General features: G+C 41.5%; 2 protein-coding genes across 3 annotated transcripts; both read left to right on the forward strand.

Moving 5' to 3' along the window:
- Nucleotides 1–716: 716 nt before the first annotated feature.
- On the forward strand, nucleotides 717–5930 carry asb8 (ankyrin repeat and SOCS box containing 8). Of its 2 annotated transcripts, none has more exons than XM_022242753.2 (4): nucleotides 717–864; nucleotides 1850–2037; nucleotides 3218–3349; nucleotides 3762–5930. In XM_022242753.2, exons 2-4 carry the CDS (start codon nucleotides 1939–1941, stop codon nucleotides 4401–4403), a joined length of 873 nt encoding a protein of 290 aa, XP_022098445.1. In that variant the 5' UTR covers nucleotides 717–864; nucleotides 1850–1938; the 3' UTR covers nucleotides 4404–5930. The 2 variants fall into 2 exon arrangements, with proteins under 2 accessions (XP_022098445.1, XP_022098446.1); XM_022242754.2 differs by lacking the exon at nucleotides 717–864 and adding an exon at nucleotides 871–1009.
- Nucleotides 5931–14308: 8378 nt separating this feature from the next.
- Nucleotides 14309–18715, forward strand: LOC110983462 (macrophage mannose receptor 1-like). Its single transcript, XM_022242735.2, has 5 exons — nucleotides 14309–14533; nucleotides 15632–15929; nucleotides 16398–16617; nucleotides 16832–16940; nucleotides 17666–18715. The coding sequence occupies exons 1-5, from the start codon at nucleotides 14312–14314 to the stop codon at nucleotides 17846–17848; spliced, it is 1032 nt and encodes a 343-aa protein (XP_022098427.2). The 5' UTR covers nucleotides 14309–14311; the 3' UTR covers nucleotides 17849–18715.
- Nucleotides 18716–18884: the final 169 nt, after the last annotated feature.

Consider the following 18884-nt stretch of genomic DNA (forward strand, 5'->3'; position numbering starts at 1 on the left):
GTTTTCTCCCACTTCTGAAAGTGTAACTGCTTTCCATTTTCTCCTCTTTACAGATGTGGGCCGTTTGGCGGCTGCCTGAGGCACCTTCAGTATGCCTTCGACTCACGTTGTAAATATGTAGGCCTCCATGGAAAAGCAGTGCTGTGCACTGATTGGATCTTACGCTCATTAACAGTACCACGAGGCCATTGAAAGTGTTGTATGCTGGGTGCACTGTCCCAATTCAAGGAAAATACTGCCCCTGCAGAGTCTTTCAAAAAGAGGACTCTGTGTGGGCCAAGAAATTGTGAACTTGTTCAAGTATGGCGCAGGATCAATAGATTAAGGGGCTCTCATTTGGGGGCCGCAAAGCAGACAAAAATGTTATTTAAAATTTGTCAGAAGAGCCTGCGAAAGTTGAGGGATGTCGTTTGAAAAATGGCTGCTGAGAAGACTGGGGAACGTTCACTTTTTTGAGGGGGGAGTTTGTTTGGGCGGATACTTAAAAAATTAATTTGTTAACCTACTAAAATTTGAAAACCAAAGGACCAAACAACACATTGTTTTGTTTGAGAGGCCTTAGGGACTTCGATGCCCGCAATGGGGCTCCGAACTTAGTTTTGAATTAGTCTGGTACGTTCACGCATTATATTGATCTAGCGCCCTCTCTGGGTACATATGAATCCGCTGGCCTATATGAACTGGTTCCCTGCCGTCATCCCTCGGATAAGTAGTCGAAATCCTAAATCATATGTTCTGGGAACTAGACTACTGGCCTTGGACGTCGGAATGGCTGTGTACCACTGATGTCAACCGGACCGGCTGCGCTAGCCGAAAGACAAATAAGGCCGAGGCCTATGCATCGGATGCATATGATGGTCGATGGTGAGTTAACTAGTAATACGGAACATGTTTCGTGTACCCCACCCTAGCTTACTCCCACTCACAAACTTCATGCAAGAAAGAGTATACGGACAACATTTGATGCCCCTGTGCACAAAATTCCTCCATGGTGGGAATCAGTAATCTGGTAATAGGCCTAGCCCCACCACTGCGTGGCATGGACACTTGCTACCATTCGATCCTTACCCATAGGCTACATAGTACATCTGTTTCTGTTGGCGTGGTCAAATCTTCGGCGCACTCTCTTATAATCGTAGGCACAAATTTGTTGGCATACACAAATGTTCCTTAGTCTCTCCGCTTTCTAATGACCATTATTTGAATGATTTCACTGATGTTGTTCTGGTATTTTCCAGTCTTTTGCCTTTACCCATTCAATCTCACGGTCTCAGTCTCACATACCATCTTTCGATTAAAATGTGTCTGTTGAAATTTACGTCACTTGACCCTGGCCCACAGACGGCTGTTCCATTTGCTTCAACTTTACAAGAAAATGAACTGCAGTCCGTGAGACTGCTGACAGAAAATTGCATACGGATGTGTGGCTAAGGATGGGGCGGTAGCAAGTGTCTGTGTCATCCTAGTTGGGTTAATCTGGTAATGGAACTAATTATGATATTTATGAACTTTATTTGCTCGGACCTTTTCATCCAAAGCACATGAAAAATTAAACTCGTTAGATTTTCAAATTTCAAAATGATTGGTTGTCCCATGTACAATGATGTAAAGTAGAGTTTAGCTGATATTACACTAAAGTGCATTGTAAGGGGATGGTGTCTAGACTGTTAAGACTGTCAATGTGATTTTCTTTTGAACATTTGTGCGAAAGGTACTAAGTAAGTGTTGGACTGGTGTTTTCCAGCACCACACTACTTTCTTATAGAATATTCCTACTCTTGTTACCTCAAACTTCAACTGTTACATTGTTTGGACTTACCTCTGGCTAGAATATTTGAATTTTTTTCAGAATTTGTTTGGAGTTTATGCTTGTCCTGGCATTCAGTCAGTAATTGGCGGCGTGACTGAAATTCTTTGCTGTGCATTGGAGACTATGTGATGACGAGTACATGGTATCGCCTAGCCATGGCACAGAATGAGTATGCACTGTCTGAACGCCTAATCCGTGCCATCAGTGGCTGGACTATCAACCCTCAGGTACAATAGCCTCTCCATTACTTCATGCAAGCTTTGGCTGTCTAAAGCAACTCCTTCAAGCTTTGGATACTGGTTTGGATTGTAACCCATAGCATGCCTTGATTTGAATGTGAGTGGTTCCTGTAGAGATGTGTGACATTTTCCGTGATGTTCGGCACAAACTTGAATCTTGGTGCAAATTTACTGAGCTCCATCCAAGGTTGATTTGCCTTTGCATGAAATTCATTTATAGGATTATCATCTCGGGAACAAGAACTACTTGTACAATAAATTTGCACAAGAGTTAAGATTGCGCTGAACAAGGATACCATGTGATTTGGCAGTCTCCTTTTTGTTTGCATGAGTATGTGTGCTACCCCCCCTCAGTTCTGTTGTACACACACGTAAAGTCTAAGAATTCTGTGTAGGTAGAGTGCGTGTTGAATTGGGCCACTGAGCATAGCCTGCTGTTTTAACAAACATTGCTGTGTGGTGGTGCCAAGGAGTGTTTCAAAATATAGGTTAGAAACATCATACAGATGTGGTTGTAATGATACTTAAAACTGTTTGCATTTAGCTAAGTACATTTATCATGACATGTTTCCACATCATTTCTATTTTCCTTTCCTGTCAGATACTTTTTTGTACTCATCAAATGTTGCATTATTTTAGTAATGTACATGTACACTCAAAGCCAAAGCTTGTCATGTTGACATGATAAAACTTGTGTTTCCCAAGTAACTGTAACAACAAGAACATTCATTTATCAATTTTTTCAGTGTTTTCTCAGAACTTGTGGGAAATAAAAAGCATTTGCTCCTGTTGGATTCAACCCAGTGACCCTCTGCTTAATATCAGCAGCTTTAATGCTTTACCACATGGACCACCAAGCTTGTGTGGTTGGTTTGGATGGATAAGTCACTCGGGACCACAATTAACAACACAATTTTAAATGGAATTTCAATAGGCCTATAACAAGAGCTGCTTTTCATCATGACTGAGACTCAACACACAAATTATTTTCAGTGTAAAAATCGTGTCTTCTGGTATTGTAGGGCAACAAATATCTTGTCCATATGCTGGTAGTAAGACGAACACCATTTGTTTTCTGCTGACAAGAGCAGACCTTGTTCCTCTGACCAGATCCATTGTTTGCTCGCATTTGTTCACATCTCACTTACATTGCGCCTTCCCATCTCAGGATACCGTTGAAAGCTTAATTGCTGAAGGAGCAAACATCAACCGAGCTCATGGTACCTTACTGCCACTCCACTGTGCATGTATGGCCAGCGACAGTGAATGTGTCAAGTTATTGTTGAAAAGCGGTGCTGAGGTAGGTTGCCAGTTTTCTTCCCTGCCCCCTCCTCCAAAAAGAAACCAACCAGTGGATTTAAAAGTCTTTTTTTCACTTGACATTGTGTTCTTTTCTTTCTTTTACGTACCACCCATAGTTATACTACTAAATAGTAGGCCTTATAACATTCAACCCTCACAGTGGACCAAATCAAAGTCCTCTTTGCCGTGTATGCCCCCTCCTTTTACAAGAACTTCATGCAAAGGGATGTGCTTCTAAAACATGCTTCTGAAGGGAAAAACTCAAAAGGTTTGTCATTGTAGGCCACATGGAAAAAGGATAATCAGTATATTTCAGTCTGTCCTGTGGTTCATCCAAACTAGCCAAAGTAAGGTTGTCGTTACCTTTCATGAAGTAAGTGGGTTTTTTTCTCTTGTGGATTTATTCAAAGGTTAATCGTGTTGATGGTTATGAGCGTACTGCCATACATTATGCCGCAGAGAAGGACATGGCTTGTTTGTGTGTTCTCCTGGAGTTTGGGGCTGATATCAATTCCCGGGATGGGAACTATGACACACCCTTACACTGGGCCTGCTTCCGTAATAATGTAGAAAGCACTAGAGTTCTTCTTGAGCACAGTGCATTAGTAGATGCAGTGGATTTCAACCATGACACACCACTGAATTGGGCCTCCCTGAAGGGCAACCTGGAATGCATAACACTACTGCTTGAATATGGTGCTGAGACACACATCAGCAACTGTAATGGTATATCGCCTTTGCACCGTGTCTGCAGTCTGTTTGCCATGGGCTTGAGCAGAGATCGGGACCGCCGGTGCCTGGACATCCTGGCCCAGGCCACGGGCCAGATTGACCTGCGCGATCACAATGGTGAGTTCCCAAGTGTTATCAGTAACGACTCAGAACTGAAGACCATCATTACGGGTATTTGTTGCTCGCCTCGTCTCCTACGACAGCTCTGTCGGTACAGGATTCGTCAGTCCTTGATCGGTGGAAACAGACAGAAATTGATGGGACAACTGCCTCTTCCTGCTCCTCTTCAACGATATCTTCTCTTTCAGAATGGTGAATGATCATATTTGTAGCTTTGCTACTCAAAGTAGCAAAGTATTCAGAAAACAAACCATTTGCCATTTTGTCATGTTGTGGCCAATTATCATATGACTGATTTTAGAATGGAATCAGACATGTGTGTGGGTAATTTTGTGGTCTACCGCAATGATGACAGAAACCATACTGTTGATCTAGAGATAAACTAAATTGGCAAAGTAAAAAATGTGCATGTATGAAGTAGGTAATAGTTTTGCACTTTATCACTGTGGAGTCACCCCTTGAGTAGGATGGTCATTACACAACCACATTAAACAATTAACTTTTTTAACCTGTTCAAACTTTACATCATATTTCTTTCTCCCCAACACCTCCCCCCCCACTGTATAGAGTGCATGGTAGCCATCTTGCAGGGCAGTTCTTTTGTTCCACCGGCAAACCTCTTTTGGGCATACCCTGTGTAGCAAAAGCACTGGCCTGCTAAGTAGATCATATTTTGCAACACATTTTGTTGGTTGTACCTGCATGTATAATTTGGTCTTGCTTATTTTATTAAGGCTTCCACTGAACCTGCTGTTTTCAACGTTGTTTTAAGATATAAATCTCCTAATCTCTCTAAATAGTTTTTCATCTGGAAGTGTATTAATATTGAAGTTCATATTTTTCGAGAATGGTACTAGTCTAGGCAGATTAAATATTCAGTCACACTGTACATGAATGTGCAATTTGAAGAAGTGGAAGCTTTTGGAATGGGACATTGGATCAGTTTGCTGTTGATCTTTGTCTCGTGCTTGTTGTGCAGTCCATGCGTTGACACACACAACTGCCTTTCGACTTTCAAAATTCTTTTCATGAAAAAAAAAATGAAATCTGACACACCCCTCAGTTTACTTCACCTTCCTGCTAGTAAGCCTTGAATTGTCTAACTGTTCTATCCATTTTTAAAAACTGGGCTTTGTTGTTTCTATTTCGGTTTTGTTTTTAAACCAGAAAGTTACTGTATTTTGAAGAGTGTCATATTTTGAGAAGCACTATCAAGCAGAACCCTGCTGTATTTTAAAAGTGGTTTTTGGCAAATGCAAGGAGCCTGATTTGAAAAGCGTAAAAGATTGTGCATTTTATTACATTCTGTGGGTGGTCCTGTGTGTCCCTGTAGTTCATGCATTTATTCATGATGCATGTAAGTGCTGTGTTTTCACCTGTATTGTCTTCTTCATCAAGAATATTTATTGAAAATGCCGAGTATATTTGAATATCTAATTGAATATTTAATTTTTATATATGAAACTTATTTTGTTTATAGATGTTGCTGGTATCCACTTCTGTACTCAAGGTCATGGGTCAGAGCTATTTTCCTCGAACTCACTCTTGATACTTTTTCCTAGCTAATTACATGTACATGTATATATACCCAGGTCACTTCCTCATGTGTGTTTCAATTTTCATGGGTAAGGTTCAACTCGGCCCATTGCCCACCTGAAAGCTTGCTAATTGAGATCTTGCTTGTCTGGAAGTAAATAAACACCTTGGGTGCGTGTAACAAGCACTAACCTTTGGAGTTTCCTTGTCTGCATCAAGGGGTGTCAGAATAGGGAGGGGATTACCTTTTGAATAAAAGGAGGTGTTGTTTTTCACCTATCTTGTGACAGCAAAGTTTTAGGCAAACTGGACGTAGCATCATCCCATTGTGTACAGACTTTTCCAAAACGGTATCTTGTCTCACTTTTGATTTGTAAGCCTTTGAAATCCAAAACGAAAAGTCATTTAAGAACTGAAAAATGAAGGACGTAGGGCAGCGTTTGGAGGTCCATTTTGGGGAAGGAAGTTGGGAACTTACATGTAGATGCGTTAACTTGAGACGCACGGAGTAATTTTTATAAGAAATAGATCCTGCAATATCTGATTCCGTCATCAAATATCTTTATTTGAATTAAGGTAATGTGGCGCAAGATATAAACACCAATTGAAGTTATTATTGCCGGGTTTGACAAACCGCAGTTCAGATGCGGCTGAGGTAGCGTTTCAAAAAAGATGTAAATTACATGTGTTCTCCGTGTATACGTACATCATCGTTTACATCCTGGATTACAATAGTGTACTGAAGGTACGTTCTTTATTTCAGGTAAGTTATTTTATCCGGTTATACAGTTTTCTTGGTGGTAAATTAATTTGTTTCCAGTGTAAACATTTGTTAGATTTTAGTTATCAAGCGATGTCTCGTCAGTCACACAATATCGTGAAGCAGACCCCACTCTAACAACCCTCAGCCAAGAAGACCGGCTGACGAGTACGTGTGTGGAATATTGGCGACTTCGGTGCGGAAAACTGTGCGTGAATATCGCAACAACGCTGGGTGGGAAAAATCACTGCAACAGAAATAAATTCTCAGATAGACCCAAGCATGTATTATTCAACTTGCAAAAATCTTCGATAAATGCCTTGCTAGTTTCTATCGTTTTCAAAAATGCCTGTTTGACATTTCGTTGCCGACTTTGGACATCGTATGCACGGGTCATACTGCACTGGTTCTCGCCGCAGCGAATTTGTTTAAGTCATTTTATTATCAGGAACCGGTGTAACTGTGCTTACATGCCACATGAATTTTTAAGAGATGCTTCAAGGAAAACTTGAATTCATTTCGCGATTTTATTTCCAGTGAGGGCTACCCAAAAAGTGAAACATGACAGGAGATGACACACATTTAACAAAATGCAGGACTTTCTTCCTTTTTTCAATATGTACTTTTTAAGTTTTAACTTTTACTTTTTGCGAGTACGTGTTGGCGCTATGGTCCGAAATCGTCATACCGAAACATTTTGTGTGAAGCACACGTTTGAATGGTCCAGACTTCGCGTATCGGGATGGGATACGCATTTGCAAGGACAGTGTAAGACCTTTTTCCTGCTATGTCACGATCGTGCAGAACCTATGATGTGTTGTGATGGTAATGAGTGCATAGTGTTGTGACGGTAATCTACCCATTCAAGATAAACTAGCAAGCATGCAGCGTTCGCACGTGTGCTTGCACGTGGTTGAAGCTGCCCGTAGGAATATATGTGATCACCGTTGCTCAGGCGGTCCACAAGTGGTGGTATCGTTTACATTTAGTCACGTGGGTGGAAAAGGTCTGTAGGACAGCTCGTTGAAGTTTGAGGTTTGGTACCGGCAACTGCACAAGAAACAATTCAACTGAAAGTCTTAGCAAGTTCCCTCATCATCCCTCTTTACATTTTGGAACTTCTATGGGTCACCTGTTTACCAATTTTTTGTTTGAACAGTTTCCTGAATTTGTGAAATTTGGCAATTTGATTTTCGTAAATTGTAGTTAAATTTGTGAATGTATTGGTTATTTTTGGGCACTGAATTGTGGGAAATTATCATTCAATCTGGCAGAGTCCCGCAGTAACGTAAGTTAGCGAGGTGGAATGTGCATTTTCCTGGAATCTGTAAGCTGAGCGCGCGCCTGGGAAGCTACTAGATTGTCTCATGTGGTGTTGTGTACAAAGTAGAAACGAATTCTTCAAGTCGATAAATGATTGGTCGATCATCCGCAAGTTGGAAATGAGGCAACTAACATCCCAACGCATACACCCTTGTGCATGCACATATGCGAGTTACAGTTACGCCGTGAGCTCGTTGTGGGAATCGTGTATCTGCTTTAAGCAGAAGTCCCCCTCATCGGTTGACAAAAGTCAAGGTGGTGGGGAGTGTCTATTGTGTTGGTAATGCGTGCATTTCATAGACGTTCTTGAACCAGCGAAGTTCGTTCCGACCAAAGGGGCCTCTGTTGCTAAGAAAATAGCGCCCTCATTGGTCCAGCTCGAGGCTCATAGAGAGGGTTATACTCTTGAACCGTATAACCTCCATCGGGTACGGGAGGTTGTGAGATCAGTTGCGTCGATGTTGTGCTTGACAGGGGGAGCAGAAGAGTAGGCCTACCTGTTTTACTGAGTGGGAAGTGCTGTGCTAGCTGTTCTTTAAAAAATAGGGGCCTTCGGAAGAAACGTATCAGGAGGGCAAGGGGTTTTCGGAGCTGGATTTCTAGCAGTGCTTTGATGTGAAACCTTTGAGTCCCAAGGGATTGTGGTAGAGTCCGGTTGAGTGATTCTCATGCATGTTGAGTTGCCCGATTAGGCCAAGGGATCAGTTAGTCAGCGTGAGTATTGCCTATGATCCAAGAGGTTTACTGAGAGCTCCTTGAAGTTGCCAATCCGTTAGCTGGTTTAGTGGAGACTAGTAGTGATGTGTTGTGGTGTGCGGTAATCGAGGTTTACAGTGTACACGTTGATACTGGTAAGCCTTCACTGCGAGATGTTTTACTTGGGTTGATACTGAGAGAGGTTCGGGTAATTTGCGTGAAGTTGCTGAAGAAACCCTCAGGTGCTTGATATTGGTGTGCATATTAATGAACCTTGCTCATTTATTGTACCCATTGAAAGAGAAAACCAGAATAAACCAGCTGTGAGAGTTGTATAGAACTCTTCCGCGTTCCTCTTCACTTTTCGGCAGAGAATTTTTCAGTCCTCACCCGTACTGCCGACAAAGTAACGGACAGGCTAAGCGCTTAGAACAACAGTTCGCCGTTCGTGTACAACCGCCCATGCCCGTGGGAGGATAATAAATATTCTGGGGTGGAGGAGGGCCGTATGTAATGTATAATTTTCATCTGGAATCATAATAAATTTATTTACTCTGGTCATGACTCAAGCCATCTTGGTTCCTCGTCCTCGCTCAAACGCTTGGGGTCTGTACCTTGATCCTGATCTACTGGTCCCTAATCCCATTAAACAGCACTTATTTTTATAACTATTCAAACAGAGACTAAATAAGAATAATAAGATTGACATTTAATGAAACCTTGACACAAATGTCACTAATTAATTAGTATTAGCTCGTCAATTCACGAGGTTTAACTCTCAGACGCTTACCGCGGAGTGTCCGTGTGAATCTGAATGCTGTTTGCATGTTTTTCAAAACCGGATGGTGACTCTTCAGTTTTATATCACAAGAGAGTGCTGATAAAGTTAAACTAAATGATTGTTTTCGCTCTTTGAATAGTGATCTTGATTGCCGATCTATTTCGTGCTATAAACTGATTGAAACTACAGTGCATAGTTAATTCAGCTGCAAAGTTGAAAACCAACCAAGAGTTTAACCATGGCGTGATTAATATAATTTAAGTCTACTACCGTAGAGGGCAGTTACCCAGGTTACTATGGACAATAACTTTAGGCATACAGTTTTTTAAATAGTGGATCTGAGAAAATGCTTTAATTTTAGTGACCAAAATGCACCCGTAAAAGCACCGTAAATAACAATAATAATTTTTTATCGTCGACTCTTTTCAAGATCGTCGCTCGTGACAAAAAGCTTCAGCTCTATATAACGTGATAACGTGCCATTATAAAACTCAAGACCAACTCATTCAATTGAATTTAAAATACGGACAAGAAGAAAAATCAAACTAACCCTCCGCCACTTTTGACCGTTTTATCTTATACTACAGCTTGAAATGTATTCTAATTAGCCTATACCAAATTCAATATGATTCTACGTGGTTTTGTATTAAACCTCGGGATCGGATTAACGTGCACTGATTAAAATCCGAATGAAATTTTACAAACCGAACGTCCTTACAATTCGAATGTATTTTCCAAAATCGAATGCATACAGACCTGACTTTTTTATGATTCAAAAACTGAATGAAAGTTTACAAACAGCATGTTTACACAATTTCGTTGTGACTTTCTTAAAATTGATTAAAGCTTTCAGAAAACCTAACCGGTGTTTACGATCCGAATGCATTTGTTCCCGGCTTAAAAAGAGCTGCAGGTTTTAAATTTGGCAAAAGTATTTCATCGCACTGCCATTTCTACGATGGCTCGTATTCGCCTATTCCTAGCGCGTATTGCTGTATTGCTGTAAAATAGCGTTATATCGCTGTATTGACCATACATGTGATGAATATTTATGAGTGTTTATGAAGTCCTCTGACTACTCGATCGTGCCGACAACCGACCCTTTAGTCCTAGACGTAAATGGTGCACGCATGCAACGTCAACGAAAAGTCCCAGATAAAATCCCGTTAATAAACTGCCTACCCTTCAAATTAAGAATGTAGACTTCTGAAACTATATAACCCAACAGGTTATATAGATCGACACAAGAGGATGACTTGGGACAAAGTCGTACTGTAGTTGATGTGGTTTATTCGGCTGGCTCGATGTGCGGCTCTCTGCCTGATTGTCAGATCTCATATGAATTTTACACATTTGCTGTACATTCCATTTTTCATCCATCATACAAGTTTCCTTGCCTTATTAGGTATTGGCTACTTGTCTTCGAACATGAATACAGTGTGCATGAATATGTTTGGTTCGTTTGGATTTGAGGGTAGGGTTAGTCAAATTAATGAACACTGACTTTTCCTTGTAAGGCCAGTGGGCTGCCTCATGACCCATCCGGTCCAACCCTGCTTTCCTCCCCAAGGGCCTTGTGGTTCAACTAGTCATCAGTGAGTCTCGTTACTTGGAAAGCGGTTCTACTCTTGAAGGTCAATCCGTGCAACTTAAGTAGCAATACAACATGTGCAATTGTAACATGGTGATAACTACTTGAAGCCTTTACCAAGCTGTTGCTCTCCATTGCTTTTGGAGCCCTCGTAGACGTATGATAATCCTCCACAAACCTGAAGGTTATCTCGGGAACCACGGAAAGGTGCCTTCCATTTACAGCCATCGTGACACGCGAGTCCCTTACAGCATCGTTTTCAGTTGCCGTGAATAAAATTTGCATAAATATTAAGAAAGTCCTATAACGCGGAGGTATACGCCAAAGCACAGTGACATACGGTAACGCAATGGCATGGCGATATGGCGATGTCAGAAAAAGTTTTTGATCGTATTTTGATCTGGATTTTAGGCTAATAGAAAGCACTCGATGTTTCCACGTAACGAGGTAGAGTCAGTATCACACTGGAGGGAGGGAAACGAATTCATACTTACGGCACTATTTTGCTCCCTTGGTCATCTGGCGTCATCGGGAAACATGACTCATGCAGCAGAGTACTATTTAAAAAGGCACCACATGCACGCGTGCGCAATAATTTCACCTTTACCCTTGCACGCGAGGGTTTGAAGTATTGTGGGTACAACAGGGGGGCGCTATTTAAAATGGGTAAATTGTGAGTAAGCTAAAAAAAAAAAAACGAAAGAAAGAAAATATTTTACCAAAACTAAGGGAGAAAGGAACATTTAGGATGATTTATACTTACATACTTACGTCATTATGTTAGGGAGAAACGACTAAATGTATCGTCCGAATGGTTATTACTGCATTCCATGTTTCAGAAAAACATTATCATTCAATTCCGAGTTTCGGAGACGCATTTTCTTTGAATTCCGAGTTTCATCATCATTGATTTCCGGAATTCTGAAATACATTATCATTGAATTCTATGTGTCCGAGATGCGTTATCTTTGGAGTTTGCACTTCAGATATATGATCGTTGAAATCAGTATTTCCACAAGGCGTTACCGTTGAATTCCGTGTTTCGGGGACAATCTATCTTTGCAATCAGTGTTATCCAGTAGGCCTATGTTTCTCTGTTTCAACGAAAAGTAACTCAGTAACGCGGTAACAAGGATGGCCATTTTAGCTTATGTAAGTATGTGATTGATCGCTCGTGTTAAGAAAGTCGTGCCTTCATGCCGACTTTCTTGCAGGCACGTGTATTCGGATATTTAGTTTGTGCGCATGCGCGTTTAAAAAATGTCTATCTCTTGTCTTGTTAATCTCGGGCGGTTTGAGCGACGAAAGACTTTTCTAAGACTAAGGGATTGGGTTATAAAACTTGATCACTTCAGTTCAAAGTGAAAGTTTGTCTTTTAATGTAATTAGGATTCAATCGCTACGACCTCAGCAGCTTTTTTCATTGCAAATTATTTATCTTAGACGGGATGGTGGCGTATTTTCGCACTGTATACTGCGTCGTGTTTTCTGATTTCCCTCACCAGTTATGTCACAGTTTGTTTGGATGAACTTCAAACCCCTGAAGTTGAGTATTTGAATAAGTTGTCAACATGAAAAATTTTGGAAAATCTGAAGTGACTTGAAATCGCTGTTGAAGTCAAACAATTGGCGTCCGAAAATTGAGCACGTTCCCTCTTCGGTGATCGCACTTGCGTAGGCCGTACTATCCGTAGGAATTGGCTGTGGTTTTGAGTAACTTGAGAATGGGAAATAAATACATCCCCTGGCAAGTGGCTTCCATTGGTTTACGTGTTCTATCGCTGTCCTAGTTCACCATCATGCAGCTCCACGTGACAGGCTGGGTGGACCGCTCAACACGACTCTTGTTAACGTCATTTTGAGCATGCATTTGTGTCTTATGCATGACACAGACAATGGTAGACTGGTCACGTGAGAGTGATCTAAGTGTCTCAAAAGTTTCCCATTTGTTTGGAATACATTTACAGTCTTAGACTTGTGGAGTTGTCTTGCAGCTGCGTACATAGTGTAAAAGAATAACTTGGATGTCCTGTTACCTGAATATTGCATGTTTGTGAACTAGCTACCAGTCTTGGTTGACCAAATTAAAGATGTCATCTGATTTTAAGCAAAACAAATTCTGTTATTTAACGGAAAAAAGTGTTCCTTTCACAAGTGTTGTGCCTTTTCAGATGTTTGCCTCTCTGCTATCACAAAGCTGATCGAATGGTAGTGAAACGAACTTGACCGGTTTCTTCATTTCTGCTATCTATACAGATGATCTTCTTTGGGCGAAAGTGGACGTGTATATACTTTTCGTTTGTTGGGCTGTAGACAAGGCTGGTGTCACTCCTCATCTGGTCTCGAGATTTCTCGTTATAATACGTGAAACAAATAATGGAGGGCCTGATGTTTCGATCCTAGCAGAATCTTTCTCAAAGCCTTTGAGAAAGATTCTGCTAGGATCGAAACGTCAGGCCCTTCATATTTTGAGATTTGTAATTTAGATCATTGTAGTCAGCAAGCAGTTTGCAGCAGTTTTGGATTACATATCTTTGAAACAAATATAAATTATGGTAAACAACAGTGTGTCCCAGCTGACGCTATGCAAACGGATCTTTTTTGATTGATGGATCATAGTTTACTTGAGTATTGATCAACTAGTTTGCGAAAGCTTGTCGAGTAATAATTATTTGTTATATCTACGACCAAGATGATAAAAACCGAATCGATCGTTTATCTTTTCTGAAATTAAATTTCATGATTCTTGAGCTTCTTGATTTTGCGTCAGTTCAGTATTGCTCGCATTTCTGTGTACACTGTTCCCATACCAATAATGATGTATTTTGAGAACCTTCCAAGTAAAAAGAATGGATTACAGAGATAAAGATCATCCACAATATGATCGACGTGTCGGACTCGTGTGCAATCCCATAGACTGACCAGCCTGGCACATTTTTTTCCCTCATGTGACAGCCGCACAAGGAATTGCAACATGGGTACCGTACGTGTAAGGCACCGAACTGCTTTTCTAAATCTAGTCAAGGTCCATGTGTATTGATTGGCCAAATTCTGACGACAAACCCTGAACAAAATCCATCCAGTACATAATGAAAGATCGATTGTATTCAGCTAGGAAGAACAAATACTTGCACAATCTCAACGGACACCCGCGATCCATTTGATGGGGGGAACTCCCAAAATGTACTGAGTCAAAAATATGCCCAGCACGAACTGGCTACCAACCAAAACGCCTCATTTCTTTGCATGTGTTGTGATTGGTTGCCCTTTGTTAACACCAAGCGCTTTCTTCAGCTTAGCACTTTTAATGGGGATCAGTTCTGAATGCCAAAGAAACTCATATGTCATATTCACCTGTCGCCAGTCAAGACAGGTCACATATCAATCACCACATTGATATAAAAAAGAAGACTGGAAAGGAATGGGTCACTTGCGACGCATGACTTGTCAGATGGGAGACGTACCTGTAAACATGTACTCATTAGCGCTACTGACAGCAGCGCAGATCATCAGCGCAGCGCTTGCTATCGCACCCGACCCAAACTCCTACAGATGCCCAAACGGCTACCACTTTTCTGTTGGAAAATGCTACAAGATAGTAGCGGACGCCAAGGACTACGCAGAGGCTCAGACCCACTGTGAGGTAATGCGTTTTGGGTACTTTATACAGTATTAAATAACGACCATATACAGTTGGGCTAAACTCAAACAAAAGAAATCTCCATAAGGAGCAATTTATCCAGAAAATCAGAGTGGTTCTGATGGTACCCACCCTATACTTACACGACTCACTTTCAAGGTGCCTTTCCATAATGTATGTCTTTGGGTGCGTTGCGTACACGATGCGTTCATGCGTTTCACTTTCACGGACAGAAAAACTCAATTAACATAATAACCGCGCTCTGTGGACATAGCCTGGGGAGGCGGTTGTGGATTCCGCTCGCAAATAACTTGGCGTCCCCTTGCCCAATCTTTTGGAAACTTTACCTGCATTTTAAGACGTTCACAAGAATCATCATAACCCTGCGCGTGTCAAGCCGCGTGCATTGAGCACGCATGGAAAAAGTACATTGACGGACGTGTTGCCTCAGAAAACAAGGACGTTACGCTAAAGCCGTCTGTCCGAATTTCACGAAATTGGTGTTAGACTGACGACAAAATGTTACTTTTAAAATGCGAGACAAAAACCCATCTCCTGAAGAATACGTTTGGGCGGATTCCGCGATGCGGCAATTTGGCACTGAGTTTCACAGGAGGGGGCCGCCATTGCCGCTGTCCAGAAAAACCATAGGCCTACAAGAAATTGTTTGCAAGACACTGTTCGTTCATGATATCTTTTCTGATATGTCACTGTCGCTATACTTTTTGTTACATGGAAGCCCCTCCCAAAATAAGGGGTCTCTTACCGGTACCGATTTAAGTACCAGGCCTGACCAACCTCTTCGCCTTTCAAAGATGAAATAAATGAAGCGATGTCGAATCTCATGAGTAGTTTTTCAGGTTGTCTTTTTTTTTGTGAAGTAACGCATTATATTGTGAAAAACAAAAGGATTTGAAGTCAATTTGCTGGTCACACTTGATTTTTTTTCTGTTTTTCAAGTAAGAAAATGTCATTAGGTTAATGTGGAACATCCCATTCAGAAAGAAAATACAATTCCATATCCCACAATCCACCTCCTCAATTTACGCTTCTGAGCCTGTGAAAGCCTGGTCCTGTCCCAAAATGTTCATTATCTTACAGAGCACCGGTGGTACCCTGGCTAGCCCCAACAGCCAGGAGGAACTGGACGCAATCTTGCAGTTGGCCAGCCAGCACCCGGAACAAGTGCCTTCCCTGTGGCTGGGCTATACTGATGAAGGTCATGAAGGGATGTTCACGGACAACTTCGGCAAGGTCCTGACCCATGCACCGTTCCCTCAAGGGGAGCCCAATAACTGCTGTGGTGGGGAGCATTGTTTGCAACTGTTTAAGAACGGGCTGCTGAATGACATGGGCTGTCACAGAAAACTCAACTTCGTCTGTTCTGCGTGTGTACAAGGTAAACGTAGAATGATGACAACGAAAATAATGAAATACGAAGTACATATTGTATTATTAATCAACGAATAAAGCCCAAGAAACTGATTAGTGGGGAATAGCCTTGACGTAAAACCCATCCATTCAAAGATCAGGTGAGAAGTGGGAATTTTCCCAGTTATGGAGTCTTGTTCCTGTTACCTCTTCCAGCCCTGATACAAACCGAATATTCCAACTGCCTTACATCGTCGCGTCTTTTACATCCAGAATCAAATATTTGGGAGGCCAAGTTTGAGGGCTTTATTATGTAACCTCATAGCCTCTCTCTGACGGAAAACTAAAATTGAGGAGCTTTTGCACGCTTTGTGGAGGAAGGGAAATCGTTTCTTATTATTTAAATGTCATGTCTTTGCAGTAGCGTATTCATGTTTACGTACACTTAACGCGTGTGATCTTACTTTCTCTCCCAATCTGCCCGCTCGGAAATAAGATGAGAGATGCCGTTGCCCTGCGCTGTGGCACGAGCACGCGGGGCATTGCTACAGGTTCTTCGGCCGGCGGCGGTCCTTTGAGGATGGCGAAGCTCACTGCCAAAGCTACCACAACGGTCACGGTCAGTCGGCCCACCTGGCCTCCGTGAGCTGCCGGGCTGAGAACAATTTCATCACGGACATAATTGATCAGTCCTGGCCCGGCCAGGGACTCAAAAGGTATGTGTCGTCATTTGCTTATAGTTACATGTACAACCGAGAATTCTTCCTTGAAACTATAACTGAACTATACTCCCGCGTAGAACTCAATTACATAACCGTTTTGTTGGACATTCTGTTGGAAAACATTTTTCGTGCAGTCACTGATACTGAAAATCCAAAAGCTCGATTTTTATATTGGACACTATATACCGACATTGATTTTTCTCCATAGGGCATGGTTGGGATTTACGGATAAGCAGCATGAGGGCAACTTTGAATGGACTGACCAGTCCAAGGTGGAATACACCAACTGGAAATCTGGAGAGCCGAGCAACGGAGGGGTAAACAACCATACATGCGTGTCTTATTTTTCTATAGATTTTATTGAACGCCTGTATATCGATTTTATAGAGCTGGATAAATCCCGTGATGCTGCTCGTCCATTGAATATTACGTAACATGAAATATTCAGACCAATGCATAGCTCACATCACAAAAAAGTGCAAATAGAAGTACTGTGCGGAGACCTTGCAGAAGTTCATTTTGATAAAACGAAAATGCTCATGAACATTTATTATTTGTATATTAGACTATCAGCGATTTTCTTTTTGGGGGCGTGGGACTTCGAAAAGTGAATGGAAGGGTGTTTAACCACAGAAGTATCAAACAGAAGGGCACCAAACAGACTTATTCTTTGCACTATGCCATCGCCTTGCTGACCGGTTTATATTTTATCTTGGTTGGTCTCAACACTTTCATCAAATGCCACAAGTGGCGTCTACAGAGGTGGACAGACATGAGGCGACATTAAAATTTTTTAGGAATTGAAAGCGCCAGCTTTTTTGAAACGGTGCTACCACCTATCTTGGTGGGGATTATCTTTTAGCGACAAATTTGCAGTCATTTTACGTTGTTAATGAAAGCAAATTAAACCCAGATACCCCGCTGCAAATGCAGCTTTAGATGAGTCGGGTCGAGATTAAGTTGTTTCACAATGTGACCTCCTGCATCCATGGATGAATCTATAACAACTTTAACCAAATGTTTTTCCTTCCTTCATCCACAGAACAAAGATTGCGTCGTGATCAACTTCATGGCAGTGGGCAAATGGAACGACATCTCCTGCCAATTGAAGCGATCTTCCGTGTGCAAGATGCCGGTATTTGACCCGTACAGAGCGTGCCACAAGCTGGCAGATATTATCGAAGATCTGATTGGCAAATGCGACGCGGCTGTCCCCGCTAAGTAAAAATCTTCGAAGCAATCCCTGTGTTGCAGAAGTTAAGTAGACCTACAGAAAATCATCTCAGATATCCATAAACAACGTTCAAATTCAGCTGAAGTTTCGACTACTCCACATCAGAAAGATCTGTTTATGGCGTTTAAGTTGCCCTTTCTTTTCTGCGTGTACTGAATACATTGGTTGTTAGGAAGTCTTTGGACTTAAATTTTCACAATACGCCTTGTTTTGTCACAGTGTGTGTGTGTGTGGGGGGGGTCAATAGCCTATTCCCCCCACGGAGGAGATATATACCCCCATCCCCTGAGATTTACACACACACCCGTGACAGTTTCTGTCGGCCATCTAACGTGAATACATATTTTAAAAACAGAATATAGCAGGCCAAGATTAGTTGCAAAACAATTTAGATAAACAAGTCACCCGATGGGTTAAACTACACCAGTTTCCATGCTAAGTTCGTTGTTCTAGTTAGGTCTTTTGCTACAGTGATATCTTACATTCCCTCACACCTCCAAATACTTCACTTTTTCCGCCAGCTCTCCAACACTCACAATATGGGGGAATCGATGCTAAGTATCGTTGGGTGAAAAGATTCGTTACCGACACCCTCTTAAAAATCGAACACCCTACCATATAAAAAGCCACAAACCCTAGGATGAGTCACTTGTATTACTTGTGGGTACCTAATGTTGCCAGACATGTCAGAATACTCACATGAAAGATTCACATTTCTTCTGCATAAATGTCACCATATTTGGTTGTTCTTAAAACAGCAAACGGTTTGGAGGAATTCTTTGTCATTTGAATTGTTCGATAATAGTAATTAATTGACTGACACATAGCAAAAATAAATGGAATTATAAACAATGGAAATGTGTCGATCTTGGTGTCTTTGATGGAGCTTGGAGTTGCTACACGCAATTCTCATTACAAAAATGGACAGGAAAAAAAATGATTTTTTTTTCACATTTCAGAGGCCATCGTTCACAGTCGGCCTACTGGTTATGGGTAAATTAGTCAAGGCAATCGTGGCGACAATTTT

The sequence above is a fragment of the Acanthaster planci genome, linkage group LG03, assembly GCF_054643075.1.
Source record: "Acanthaster planci isolate LZ-2023a linkage group LG03, COTS_SCS, whole genome shotgun sequence".
In the NCBI taxonomy this organism is placed as follows: Eukaryota; Metazoa; Echinodermata; class Asteroidea; order Valvatida; family Acanthasteridae; genus Acanthaster; species Acanthaster planci.